The 12,352-nt window shown below is 49.0% G+C and overlaps 2 protein-coding genes across 2 annotated transcripts; one reads left to right on the forward strand and one right to left on the reverse strand.

Moving 5' to 3' along the window:
* Positions 1 to 82: 82 nt before the first annotated feature.
* On the reverse strand, positions 83 to 7,195 carry gltpa (glycolipid transfer protein a). Its single transcript, XM_076999107.1, has 6 exons — positions 7,060 to 7,195; positions 5,650 to 5,786; positions 2,468 to 2,526; positions 2,057 to 2,190; positions 1,701 to 1,851; positions 83 to 1,511 (listed from the first exon to the last, which is right to left on the reverse strand). The coding sequence occupies exons 2-6, from the start codon at positions 5,750 to 5,752 to the stop codon at positions 1,329 to 1,331; spliced, it is 630 nt and encodes a 209-aa protein (XP_076855222.1). The 5' UTR covers positions 5,753 to 5,786; positions 7,060 to 7,195; the 3' UTR covers positions 83 to 1,328.
* Positions 6,712 to 12,259, forward strand: tchp (trichoplein, keratin filament binding). Its single transcript, XM_076999106.1, has 13 exons — positions 6,712 to 6,916; positions 7,092 to 7,286; positions 7,401 to 7,611; positions 7,747 to 7,803; positions 8,127 to 8,195; positions 8,291 to 8,464; positions 8,552 to 8,664; positions 8,752 to 8,818; positions 8,941 to 9,113; positions 9,309 to 9,390; positions 9,518 to 9,703; positions 9,796 to 9,939; positions 11,707 to 12,259. The coding sequence occupies exons 2-13, from the start codon at positions 7,096 to 7,098 to the stop codon at positions 11,737 to 11,739; spliced, it is 1,500 nt and encodes a 499-aa protein (XP_076855221.1). The 5' UTR covers positions 6,712 to 6,916; positions 7,092 to 7,095; the 3' UTR covers positions 11,740 to 12,259.
* Positions 12,260 to 12,352: the final 93 nt, after the last annotated feature.

The raw sequence follows: 12,352 nt of genomic DNA on the forward strand, positions 1-12,352 counted from the left end.
TTTTTCATTATTATTTTTTATTATTTCATTTAATATCATTTTTATAATATATACACACATTAAAGTCAATAGGGACGCAGAGGAAGTTAAAAACATCAGTCTAGCTTTATTGTCATAACATGTATGTCAATTAAAGAAACTGTCTGTATCTTCATTACAACAGTCTCTAGCTCACACGCACATATACAAACCATACTTAAATATTACAACGTTTAGTCCCGTTAACAAATCCATTTCAGAGACATAGAGGACATTCCACACACAAGCAACCTTAATACAGGATGTGCCATGGTATCTGTGTAAGAAAATCAAACCAATTCAACAATACAGCAGTTAGTGACTTTAGAATTTGGTTCAGAAGGCACCACAAACGTTAAATCCTACGCGGAGAATAAATATGGCCAAGAGTGGATCTAAGCCAAGGAAGTAAAGTGGGGTGATAAATATGTGTGTGCGCGCACATGGGGTGAATGAGTTGGACTCATGACTTACCTGTACATTGTCACTGAGATTTATCTCAACTCACCTTTTTGCTATTTTTTCAGCTCAATTGTAAAACCCCTAAAATGAAAATGACCAAAACAGAAGAAGCAGGGCGAGCCTGGCAGTAAAGCCAAGCACCATCCCGAAGTATTTCACAAATCCCAGAGGCGATAACAAATGACGCACTGATAAATATGAAGCATTGAACATTTTGGGTTCGGTACCTATAGCCCTTAAAGAGATATGTGTTTATTTGTTTACTGTTGTTTGTTGTTGTCTGAACACATTTCTAGATTTGTCAGGATGATTCTAGAGAGTAATAGAGTGCTACAGGTAGCATGGACTACAGTTCTTGAGTTCTTGCTTATGTGACCACCAAATCAGGTTACACAGACTAGAAACTGTGGGTAAAAAACAAATTCAAGTATTTTATAAATAAATGTACTGCATAGATTGGGGGGGGGGCGTTTGTAACTCATGACAGTTTGGTGATGACCAGTACTGGTGATGTGTGTTCCTATTTGATTTACTGCTGTTTGTTTGAGGACAGTATGAGGCATACCTTCTCACACACCCCAGGGGAAACCGCTCCAAATGCTCCCAACCCTACACCCATGACTGACCCAGGATCAGCTCAGAGTCCTCCGCCTCTTGCCATCCCCATGTCAACCATGACAGGAGAACAGAGCAAACAAAAACCCAGGCGTTAATTGGTCCAATGGGAGCGCACGCTCGTCCAGTTGAGAGACAGCTTGGTCCAATCGGAAGCCAGAATGGTCCAGTAAGAGTGCATTCTCGTCCAGTGGGAGGGGTCGGCGAGCCAGTGAGCGGGCGAGAAGGCGGGGTCATGCCTTATAGTCCAGCTCCGCATTCGTCTTGGTGTACATCTCGTAGATGGCGTCTATAGTGGCTGTGAAATTGACCAGGAACTGCCGCACCTTCTCCAAGCACTCCTCCTCTTTGACCTCCCGCCCCTTGGACAGAGCTTTTAGGAAGTCTGACTTGTATGGAGCTGCGTACAGTGCCGCCTAGTGGAAGAAAGACAGCAAAGCATTGGAAGAAAGCATGCTTTTATCTGAAACATACATACAATCTGAAACACATTTGGATTGCACTGTGTGTATGACAGCAGTAGTCGTATGCATGAGTAATTTATATGTGTATCAGTGGCTTCAGCACTTTGGATTAATTCATTTAAAAGTCCAGCATGCTCTTACTTTGAAGAGATTCTGCACCAGCCAGCCGTGGTACTTCTTGAGGGCGATCTCGTAGGCCTTGGTGACGTTGACCCTGATGAGGTTGGGGTGATTCTCATCCCGCTCCCCGTCAGCTAAACTCTGTAGGAGGACCTGGATGAAGCGCAGACCCCTGGCAGGAGAGAGCAGATGAGTGCACGCAGCGGGGTGAGCACCAAACGGCGTGAGATCCCGGCTGAAAGCACTCGTGGGACAGAGAACTGCACAGGAGCCCAAAGCTCTGAACATAAACGGGTGGTGAATGACTTTACTAATCAACACACACACATATTCCCACTTTCCAGAACTTTCCGAATTACCCATAGCCACCCCCTCACCTCTTGAGCCACATGAGGGCCAGTGTGGCTCCTACGCGTGGCCACTCGGTGCCGTGCTGCTCCTTCTCCGCCTCCAGCAGCTGCTGTAGCGTCCTGTAGCGGCCCGGGTTGGTGTCGTACACCGCCTTGATTTTCTGTGGGCGGGGTACAAGTCAGTGGAGGCGGGGTTAAGACTTAACAGGCAGATTCCAGTTCCCAGCAGATTGTAGCCACATGGCCAGCCCTTAATTACTCGGGCATTGCATGCTGGGACACTGGAGGGGTGGAGTGACCCCAGTTCCAGAACAGCTTTGTTGGATGGACGTTCCACCCTGTCTGGGGGAGTGTATGTCAGTTGCACTTTAAAAGTGGTCAAATTGGTGTTTTAAATGATGTTAATTCAGTAATTAGGTTCATTCACGCCACACTTACCGTTATGTTGCCTGCAACGTCGGATTTAATAGGTGCGAAAACCGTGGAGCCAAGGCAATCTGAAGGGAGAAAACGAAATCAGCGTGAACACGCACATTAAAGCCTTTAAAAACACGTACACACGTGCATTTTAATCTCTTCTAGATGCGGTGTAGCTACAAGACTCATTCTTCATACAGGAAGAGAGATTTACTGTCGAGACAGTCGGGCTGAACTCCAACACTGAGCACATCACAAAAGGACGGAAGAGGGGAGAGACTGAATAATTAACCGCGTTTGGAGAGGCTGACATATTTCCGTATGCGTGAGGGCGACTCATTAATTTTTCAGCGTCTCCCACCGGCGCGCGCAGCGCACCACGCGCTCCTGCTCTGATTATCAACCGGACCAATTTATCATAGCGGAAATCTGGCGGCGCTCCTCGCGCTTCCCGCGCCTGACGTTAATGAGCTAACCGCACGCGCAGGCTCGCGCGCTCCCGGTGACGGAACGGGGCCTGTGCGTCGCTGGGCTGTTATAGCTAGATTACAACGAAGAGCTGTCTTGACTTCCATTACGGCTTCATGATTATGAATTAAGAACAAAGACAATTTTTAGGCGATGTTGTGAGGATAGTTATTAGTTTTGTTTAATTTATGCGTTGGAAAACACGGACCATTTGTAAGGCTACTTAAAAACAATTCTGATTTGTTGTAACACTCAGCCAGAACTGTGATCACTGGTCCGCCCTCAAACTGCTAATTCCTCTTAATACTTCTGAGCTGAGTCGAGTGCGGTCTCGAAGTAGCAACGCTTGACTGCAGTTCCTCGGTGTATTAGATGAGCACTTGTGCAGTCTAAATCAACTGTTTTGATTTGCATTACTTTGATACTGTCTATATACAGATGCTATAGTAAGTATGTGAAAGAGTCTGATTTGGGCCCCATTTAACAGGTCTTAAGTGTCACCTATGGAGTGTTTACTGAAACTCGATCCGTGAAGGAGTCGTCATGTCAACTCGGGGTGGAGTGGGGAATAGAAGCAGCAGTGGACTGACTGGTGTGTGTGTGTGTGTGTGTGTGTGTGTGTGTGTGTGTGTGTGTGTGCGTGCGTGCGTGCGTGTGCGCGTGTGTGTGTCCAAACCACTTTCTTAGATATAAAAGGCACTCTTTCTCATTAACACAGCCTTAACAGGAGGGGATAGAGCCCCTTGAACACACACACAAAGCAGCTGTTCTTTTCTTCCTTGATGCTGCCCCATAAGAACAGTGCTTTGTTGTCACGGGCTGGTTAACAAACAAACAATCCCTCCCTCCACCTCACAGTGCACTGGTGGTGGCAAACACACACAGTAACCCATCTGTCTTTGTGTGTGTGTGTGTGTGTGTGACTCAGTGTTCAGAAGCGTCAGGAACCAAAACCCCCAGAGAAAGCCTTGCCATTGTGAAGTGCTCTGTGCCACTCTGGCACGCCCGAGGTGGGACTCAGCGGCCCTGCTAGACCAGGTGTGTGTACAGGAGCTGTATCCCAGTGGCAAAGACCACGAACGTATCACAGACATTCGTCTTCCCTGTAGGCGATTCAACCTGAACAAGATCAGCTCAGTGTTCTATAAGGCCTGCGAGACCTCGCTAATTTGGCTCCACGGACATGGTAAAGGCAGGGGGACAGAGTTCACTGGTGTCTGGTCTGAGACACTGGTATTGTAAGTGCAGGGGGGGACAGAGTTCACTGGTGTCTGGTCTGGGCTGTGACACTGGTATTGTAAGTGTAGGGGGGGACAGAGTTCGCCGGTGTCTGGTCTGGGCTGTGACACTGGTATGCTAAGGGCAGGGGGGGACAGCGCTGGTTCAGGTTGCTTTTGCCCGTTTCATACTAATGAAAAGAACCGGCCTCCCAACAAAGGTCGCCCGGACAGCCCGTCCCAGCCATGAATGGGCCGGGACACGCGACACCGTCCCAATCAATTTTCTTAACTTCACATCAAGGGCGTCGGTTTAAATTATGCATGCGTGATGGGGAGATGGGGAGGGTTGACCGCCCAGGCTGCAGAGAAATCTGATCCAATCAAACCCCCCCCCCCCCCCCCCCCCCACCCGCGCTTCGTGGGGAAGAAAGGCAGGACAGCTCAGTTTTGACAGACATCCCATCGCCTACGCACTTCACAGACAGGATTGTAATGGTCAGTGGAAAGTCCCACGGGTCTGGCAATCAACCAGATGATCTGAGGACCCAGGATGCCTGAGCGCGGAGGAGCCACAGCATTCTGCAGCGCACAGTCTGACCCTTGACCCTCTGGTCCTGGACTCACATCAAACAGGTGAAAGGGCAGAAAGGCCACTCTGAGATTTAATGGGGAGCAGAGGGTCACAGATCAGAGGGGATTGCTAATGAAGGGAACAAAGGAGACAGCTTAGTTGTTAAAGTTGAGTTAGCCAACAGAAGACAAGTACCAAAGCACTGAGCTCTATGATGAACAGAACATACAGAAGGCCATTCAATATGCAGGAGACCAGGATAGGTAGAGGGTGTAACAACATATAGACACGAATACACGCTCTTACCACACTCAGACTTTATAAAACCTTATGTGCGCTCCTTTAATTCAATCTTAAACCTTAAACAGGACCAAATCGGATGCAATCACGCCAAGATAATTTAAAAAATACAAATAAAACTCTTTCATTCTGTATACATATTTCTGCATGGTTTTTTTTTTTTTGTTTGTTTTGCAATGACACATTTATTGCAATAATAATAACAATTTAGGGCGAGGGACTCAGGAAAACAAACAGTTTCCTGAGTCCCTGAATAACTGTATTGTCGTCGTCATGGCGGGACCTGGATATCAAACAGTCCCATCAGGGGCGAGGCTAGGGTATTTTTAGTGGTGCTAGAGCACCACCGTGAAGTTGCTCAGCACCCCCTGGCTCAACACATTTTTTAAATATTATATTATGCAAAAACCTTGCTCTGCACCTGCGCAATACTTTGGTATTGTGCCTCTGTGAGCACTGGGGGCTGGGCACCCCTAAAGACCAGATCCTAAAATCGCCCCTGAGTCCCATCATTCCTAGACATAAGCGTGTTATCTCTTGACACATCGACGATTTCTATTCCAAAATTCAGCCCGATTCTGCGTGTCGTGACCGCGCAGAGCTCACCGTGAACAAATCACAGACTTGGCCACACCAAGACTCACCAAAGAAAGGCGGAAGGTGCGACACTGCTTCAAGAAACGACCGCGTTTCCACTTGTTTGTCGGCTGGAAGTTGCTTGAACTGGTGATCCATAAGCAGAGCCATTATTGCTGTTATAAAATCGAAAGCGTCGCGGTCCCTACGACGGAAAAAAACGAGTTACGACAGCAGAAATGACGCTAAGACCCGGAACTCATGCCACTTTACAGCGGCTGTCGGAGCACTGAGCACGTCTGACAGCTCAGTAGCGAGTTAGTGGAGCCGCCTGTTCAACCCCCGGTACCGTCCAGCGTGTGTCCAACAGGTGGACGCACCGACCAATCACATTAAGGAGGTGGAATCAGCTTGGCTGGACTTTTGCAATATGCGATGTTTTTTTATGCAGTGCATTCATTGTGAAGAGCAGTTTATAAATATGTGTGAACGATGGTGCCCATGACGTTTGAGTTAAGAGCTTGCAATACCAGCTCTGCTAGCTGAGCTACGGGACCTGAAAAACAGAAACTCAGAAATAGCCCTCCAGCACACAGAGGTCCTCTGAATGTCTTGAGTGCCGGATCAAAGTTTGAACTAAGCTGAGAAGAATGAGTCATGAACCTCTGAGTCATATTGACCACAGGTGTCAATTCCAGGTTCAGAAAGTAAAAGTCCTCACCAGAATTTTGCTCAGGCTTCATGGATTGTGTTGATTCCACTAATTTCACCTGGATTAAACTAATTAGAAAATCTAGCAAGCTTGAGCAAAATCCTGGTGAGGACTTTTACTTTCTGAACCTGGAATTGACACCTCTGATATTGACACAAATAACTTCCAAAATTACCTCAACAAACGTGTTGAGAAGGCGTTTCAGATTATGGGCATGGTTTTAATGGCTACTGAACACTAACCAAGAATACTTCTATAGAAATTCTTATGTCTAGGATGATTTTATATGTGTTTTAAATGAGGATATATAGTAATAGTGAAGACACCGTTAAAATAAGTGGACAACTTTGATCAATCAGGCATCCTGCTTATGTCCAACGAAAACGACAAGCACGCGCCTGCCGCGTTTGACCCTCACAGCGCGCTGTAGTGTAACCAGACGCTTCAACGGTAACCAAGAGAAACAGGAAGTCAATGGCGGCTTTGTTTTGTTTTTTTTCCTTGAATGTAGCTCGCCAGCGTCTCCGGGTTTGAATGAACAGCTTTTAACCAAACTAATCTGCCAGTACTATCCAGATATTTGTAAGGAAAGCCTCGTGTATAACTGATCTGTCTTCGTCGTGGTAAGAAGCATTTTAAGCTAACTAGCTAGCTGACGCTTTACGTAACTAACGGCAGTGCTGTTTAAACTGCTGTAAACAGCTGTGGGGCGTCGGCGGGGTGTTTGTTAGCTCGCTCTCCACTTTCACCGCTGCGCTCAACGTACTGGTCGGGTTTTCCGGCCCGGGTGTCCCGTAGATCGATGGCGTTGCCGACACTCTCCGCTGGCTGGCCGAGCCGCACGCGGACACTCGAGCGCCAAATGGCGCGTCAGCGGGAGCGCGAGGCCCGGTGGCGGGAACAGTGGGAGCTGCACGCGCGGTACTTCAAAGAGCAGAACGTGCGCAGCGGCAAGCAGGCGCACTGGAGCTCCCGGGAGTCGTACCGGCAGAGGTAACGTCTTCTCTCTGACAATACTTTGAAAGCTTTATTAGTTTATTAGTAAAAACAGTCCCGTCTTCATGAACAAACACGGACTCACACCCCTCCTCCTACTCGCGCCCGCAGCATGTCAGCGTTCCAGCGCGCGCAGCTGGAGGAGGAGAAACGCAGGAGCCTGGAGGCGCGCAGGGAGCGTCTGAGGAACATGATCCAGGAGGAGAGCGACCAGCTGGAGGCCGAGCTCAGGGCCACCGCCTCCGACCGCAGGGCCCTGTCCCGGCAGCAGCTGGAGAGGACGGAGGACCTGCGCTCGGCCAGGGAGGAGCGCAGGAAGAAGGTGCCGTTCAGCACACAGTACTCAGTGTCTCCGAGGGAGACGCTCAGATCAGGCGGTCTGGGACGTTTCCCAGACGTGTGAGGACGTTTGTGTCCGCTGCGCTTTCCCTAAAGAGTGTGCTTGTCCAACACACAGCTCGCGCAGGAGTTGCTGAAGGAGCACTGGAAGAAGAACAGTCCGGAACTGCGCCAGGTGAGACGGGAAGGGGCGGGGCTGGATATCGCAGTAAGCCCCGCCCACTATGTGACCGTGAGAAGACCGACAGGCATCCTTAGTGTCTGCGTATCTTAAGGGCTGAATCGTTGTTCGGTGTCAGATTACCACATTATTCCTGCATGACGGCACCTTCACGTATCTGGACACATTAGGATCAAGTGTCTTTTATGGTTATTACGCTTCAGGCAGTTTGACCTGGGACTTTGTGTAAATCTGACCCTACACCGTGGGGTGTGCAGTCAGTTACCCCACCCTGGAAAGCTGTCTGAGGCTCAGGCCTCTGTCTGCTCCGCCCACAGGTGGAGTCAGAGCTGCACAAGGAGCATGTGGTGACCCAGTGGGAGGTGCAGCAGCGTCAGAAAGAGCAGGTAGGAGCGTTCAAGAAGCTTTAAACTTCTGGTGGGTCAGTGTCGCTGGTCAGTATCCATGACCCTTAACTCCCCCTCCCCCCCCCCCCCCCCAGGCTGAGACGCAGGCCGCCGAGGAGCGCCGGCGCTCCGAGTGCGAGTACGAGAGGAGCCGTCAGGAGGCGCTGCGCAGGATGGAGGAGGAGGAGCAGCGGAGGAGAGGCGTGGAGCAGGAAAGGGCGGAGCAGCTGCGCAGACAGATGGAGGAGCTCCGTCTGCGGGAGGAGGAGGTGAGTATTCAGGGAACAGGACCGTCTGGGACGGCTGGAGTGTGCAAGCTTTAATGTGTGTGTGTGTGTGTGTGTGTGTGTGTGTAGAGCCGGCGGCTGCAGCAGGAGGAGGAGGCTCTGCTGTCTCAGCGCTGGGAGGTGGAGCGGTTGGAGGAGGAGAGGCGGAGAGCCGAACAGAGGCGTGAGAAGGCGGAGTTCGGGTAAACGTCACTATGAGCGGCCTCCTCGGGTCGGTTTGTGGTCGCGGTGCACTTGACCCGACTGATTCTGTGGTGTCTGTTCTGCAGGCGGTTCCTGTGCCGTCAGTACCGGGCCCAGCTCAAGAGGAGGGCCCAGCAGGTTCAGGAGGAGCTGGTGAGCGCACCCATCACCTCATCCTGGAGCTTTATCAGCTGTAGACATCCACCTCGGTGAATTGGAGAGTGTCCCATCTCGCAAAGGGCCTGAACATCTGCAGTGCCTCTCTCGTCCACCAGGAGGCAGACCGCAGGATCCTGGCGGCCCTGCTGGAGGGCGAGGACGAGGGTGAGCGGCTGGAGGGCGAGCGGCGGGCGAGGGCCGTGGCCGACGCCGCCTGGATGAGGAACGTTCTGGAGGAGCAGCTGAAACTGGAGAGGGAGAGGGAGGCGGAGTTTGACCTGCTGTACCGGTGAGAGGAGGCGGAGGGAGTGGTGCTGGGACACGCCCACGTTTGTCTGATGCTGCTGATTCGTTTTCATTGGCAAGGATGTGGTTTGGGGAATCTGAAGAGCTTTGTACATGTAAGATGATGTATCTCATGACGGCAGAGCCAGAAAATTCTGTAATTAACGGTGTGTGTGTGTGTATGTGTGTGTGTGTTCAGAGAGGAGGCCCAGCAGGTGTGGGACAAGCGTGAGGCTCAGTGGGAGAAGGAGAGGAGAGCCAGAGAGAGACTCATGCAGGAGGTACACCGCCATCATCTTCACCTTCGTCACACCGTGGGTTCAAGCATGTCTGCACATATCATCAGTGTGTGTGTGTGTGTGTGTGTGTGTGTGTGTGTGTGTGTGTGTGTGTGTGTGTGTTGTGCAGGTGTTATCGGTGCGGCAGCAGCAGTTGGAGGTGCGGAGACTGGAGGCCCGGCAGGCGTGGGAGGAGTCAGAGCGCAGGAGGGAGGAGCTACTGCAGGAGCTTGAGGGGGAGGAGCAGGACAGACAGCAGAAAGAGGAGGAGGCAGAGCAACTCCGCACTGCACGCATGCAGGACATCAACGCACAGGTATGCACACGTGTGTGTGTGTGTGTGTGTGTGTGTGTGTGTGTGTGTGTTCTTGTGATTTAACAAAACCACGTCTGCTCTATGTCCCTTAGGTAGAACAGAAGCACAGGGAGCAGTGGGAGGAGCAACGCAAGATAGACCAGGAAGAGGCGGTGCGTAGGGAGGAGCTTAGACTTCAGGAGGAGGAGCTACGTCTGGAGACTGAGAGAATGACTCGGCGGGGCTACCAGGAGAGGGTGAGTCTTCAACAGCGCCCCTCAACTCCAGCAGTCACGGAACCAGAGTGCAACAGCCTTTTATGGCAATTAATTTGATGGATGGTTATTACTAATTAATGTATTAATTATTCTTATTCATTATTTACTACTATTTTCATTCTGGCAACAGGGAATCTGTTCTGAGTTCATGACAGTAGCAAACAACCTGCATCATATTTCTATATTTCAGTGAAGTACAGAAAGGGAGATGGTTGGTTAGTTCTGATGGTGCTAGAGTGAAACTGGGGCTTCTAACAGCTTTGCTGCTCACATGCCACTAATACGATTTTCTCCACGCATGTTTTGCTTTGTTGTCCTGATTGAAAATTTCACACACAGTCAATTATCTCTTATCTTCTGATTGGTTATCTCAGGAGAAATGACATGTGATGCACGGAGCTCACATCACAATGTTTTCTTTTAATCCGCACCCTGGTGTTCTGAACAGAATCCGCTTCGGGCCACCACAGAGTTAAAGGGTTTCTAAATACTAAAATGCAGCTAGCAATGTTCTGGGCTCCAAATCACATGTAGGTCTTAAACTAGGCCACAAGAGGGCGCTGAGACCTTCCTGGAAGTTTTGCACCATTATGTTGCTGTAAAATGCTGGTGCACTCTGTTTACATTTGAGGACAGTTCTGTTGTAACTTTGAACTGGCACCTTAAAGATCCTCATTCATCTACTCATTCAACAACTTTGTTGTTCAGTCAACAAAAAAGGAGACATTGTTTAAAATAAATAAAAGTTAAAAATCCATTGCTTTTGAATTCATTGATCATGTCAATAATACAGTTCTGCGAGTTCCCGTTTGAGACCAGTGTAAAAGTGAAAGACCTTTGACTTCCTCTTTTTCCTTTTTGCTCGGCATCGTGCTGAACTATGACATTCTGTGTGTCACATGGTGACATGTGACATGGTAATGAACTGTCTCATTGTGTCATGCTGATTGTGACATCGTGCTAAACTGACACTGACGTTGTGACATCATACTGTACTGACCTATTCTGCTAGCACTGCCAGGGTGCTTTTCATGCCCACTAGTGAGTTGGCAAAGTGTCCGCCTGTAGAGACACTCCCACTTGTCTTAGTAGCTTCCACGCCATAATACACTGGTACCTTTAGAGAACAAGTCTAGATTTCAAAATCATGGCAACAACTGCAATTTATCTAGTTCTGTTTCTTTACTGCAAAACGTTCTAGTAATCCTAGCAAGAACTTCACATGGAGTCCAAAAACTTATTTCTAAAGAAAGTCCACGTTCGTCGTATATGTCGTCTGTTTTGGAGGAATAAATCATACTTCACCCAGTTCAGTACATCTCCCAATGCCCATCCCCTACAGTCGAAACACGTTAATTGTTCGGCACAACAGCACGTAAACATCAAAGGACATCGGGAGTTCCATGCTGACTGATTAGAGTTTACAGGAAACCGGCGGCAGGCTAGATAGAACCACACGCTTCATACCTCCGTGGATATTCAGTGGGTCCAAGGCCTAATGCGATGGGGGTGTGAGACTGGAGCTCCAGAGTGAGCAGTGACTCGAGTCATGAAGTTCATCTCCGAGGCAAAAGTCATTTGGTGTAATTGGTCAAATGTGCTTGGTGTTGCTTGGCCAGCTGACTGAGCTGATGCTGATTGCGCAGCTCCGAAGTGTTTTTGACTAGAGTGCATCTACAACCACAGCAGTTCTAGATCACTGTGCATGACTCGGCGTTCCTGACCCACGTCCTCTCTGCATTGCAGATACGCAGCAGACCACGTTCGGCTTGGACATGAGGTCAAACCAGAATAAACCCCACTCTCAGCCCACCGCCCTGGAGCCGGAGACCTCCACCTGCAGAGCTACTGGGGCCCTGCACTGCATGATTTACAGAGCACAGTAGTGCTCACAGAGCAGTAGTGCTCACAGAGCAGTAGTGCTGTTTTGGGAACAGGGTCTCAGTGTGTTGCAGGTCTCGGGGTCACCACAGATGTGCTAAAGGAACTGAACCAAACTAATTTTAAACTAAATGAATTGGAGAAGGGGAGATTGTAGATATTCTTTAATAATCAATTTTTTTAAACAGTGCTACCTTAGCTGATGATCAAGCTCTTTCCTTATTTATTATAACTAGATATACATATTATATATAAAGTGGCATTGCTGTTGCACATTTTAAAGTTTCACCTCAGCACTGCAGATTTTCTAGTGTATCAATCACTTGTTTGTATTTATATGATTTTGACTGTAGTTGCAAAAATAAATCTAATTGTGTTCATGTCTAAGGTTTCTGACAATACAATAAAATCCATTAGTCTAATATGTGACTTTCCTGTCATAATCTTACATCATCGTCCTGTCAATGATCTCACCAGTTGCAGGGCAAACAGAATAAAAGTCCTTGAGACG

Source organism: Brachyhypopomus gauderio, chromosome 3 (assembly GCF_052324685.1).
Source record: "Brachyhypopomus gauderio isolate BG-103 chromosome 3, BGAUD_0.2, whole genome shotgun sequence".
NCBI classification, from domain to species: domain Eukaryota; kingdom Metazoa; phylum Chordata; class Actinopteri; order Gymnotiformes; family Hypopomidae; genus Brachyhypopomus; species Brachyhypopomus gauderio.

Excerpts from the sequence above, each read along its gene's own strand:
- gltpa (XM_076999107.1), bottom strand. The coding sequence starts at position 5,752 with ATGGCTCTGCTTATGGATCACCAGTTCAAGCAACTTCCAGCCGACAAA. Across the intron at positions 1,852-2,056 it reads GCCCTCATGTGGCTCAAGAG|GGGTCTGCGCTTCATCCAGG; the intron begins GTGAGGGGGTGG and ends CTCTCCTGCCAG. Across the intron at positions 1,512-1,700 it reads TGGTGCAGAATCTCTTCAAA|GCGGCACTGTACGCAGCTCC; the intron begins GTAAGAGCATGC and ends TTCTTCCACTAG.
- tchp (XM_076999106.1), top strand. The coding sequence starts at position 7,096 with ATGGCGTTGCCGACACTCTCCGCTGGCTGGCCGAGCCGCACGCGGACA. Across the intron at positions 8,665-8,751 it reads CGTGAGAAGGCGGAGTTCGG|GCGGTTCCTGTGCCGTCAGT; the intron begins GTAAACGTCACT and ends TCTGTTCTGCAG. Across the intron at positions 9,114-9,308 it reads GAGTTTGACCTGCTGTACCG|AGAGGAGGCCCAGCAGGTGT; the intron begins GTGAGAGGAGGC and ends GTGTGTGTTCAG.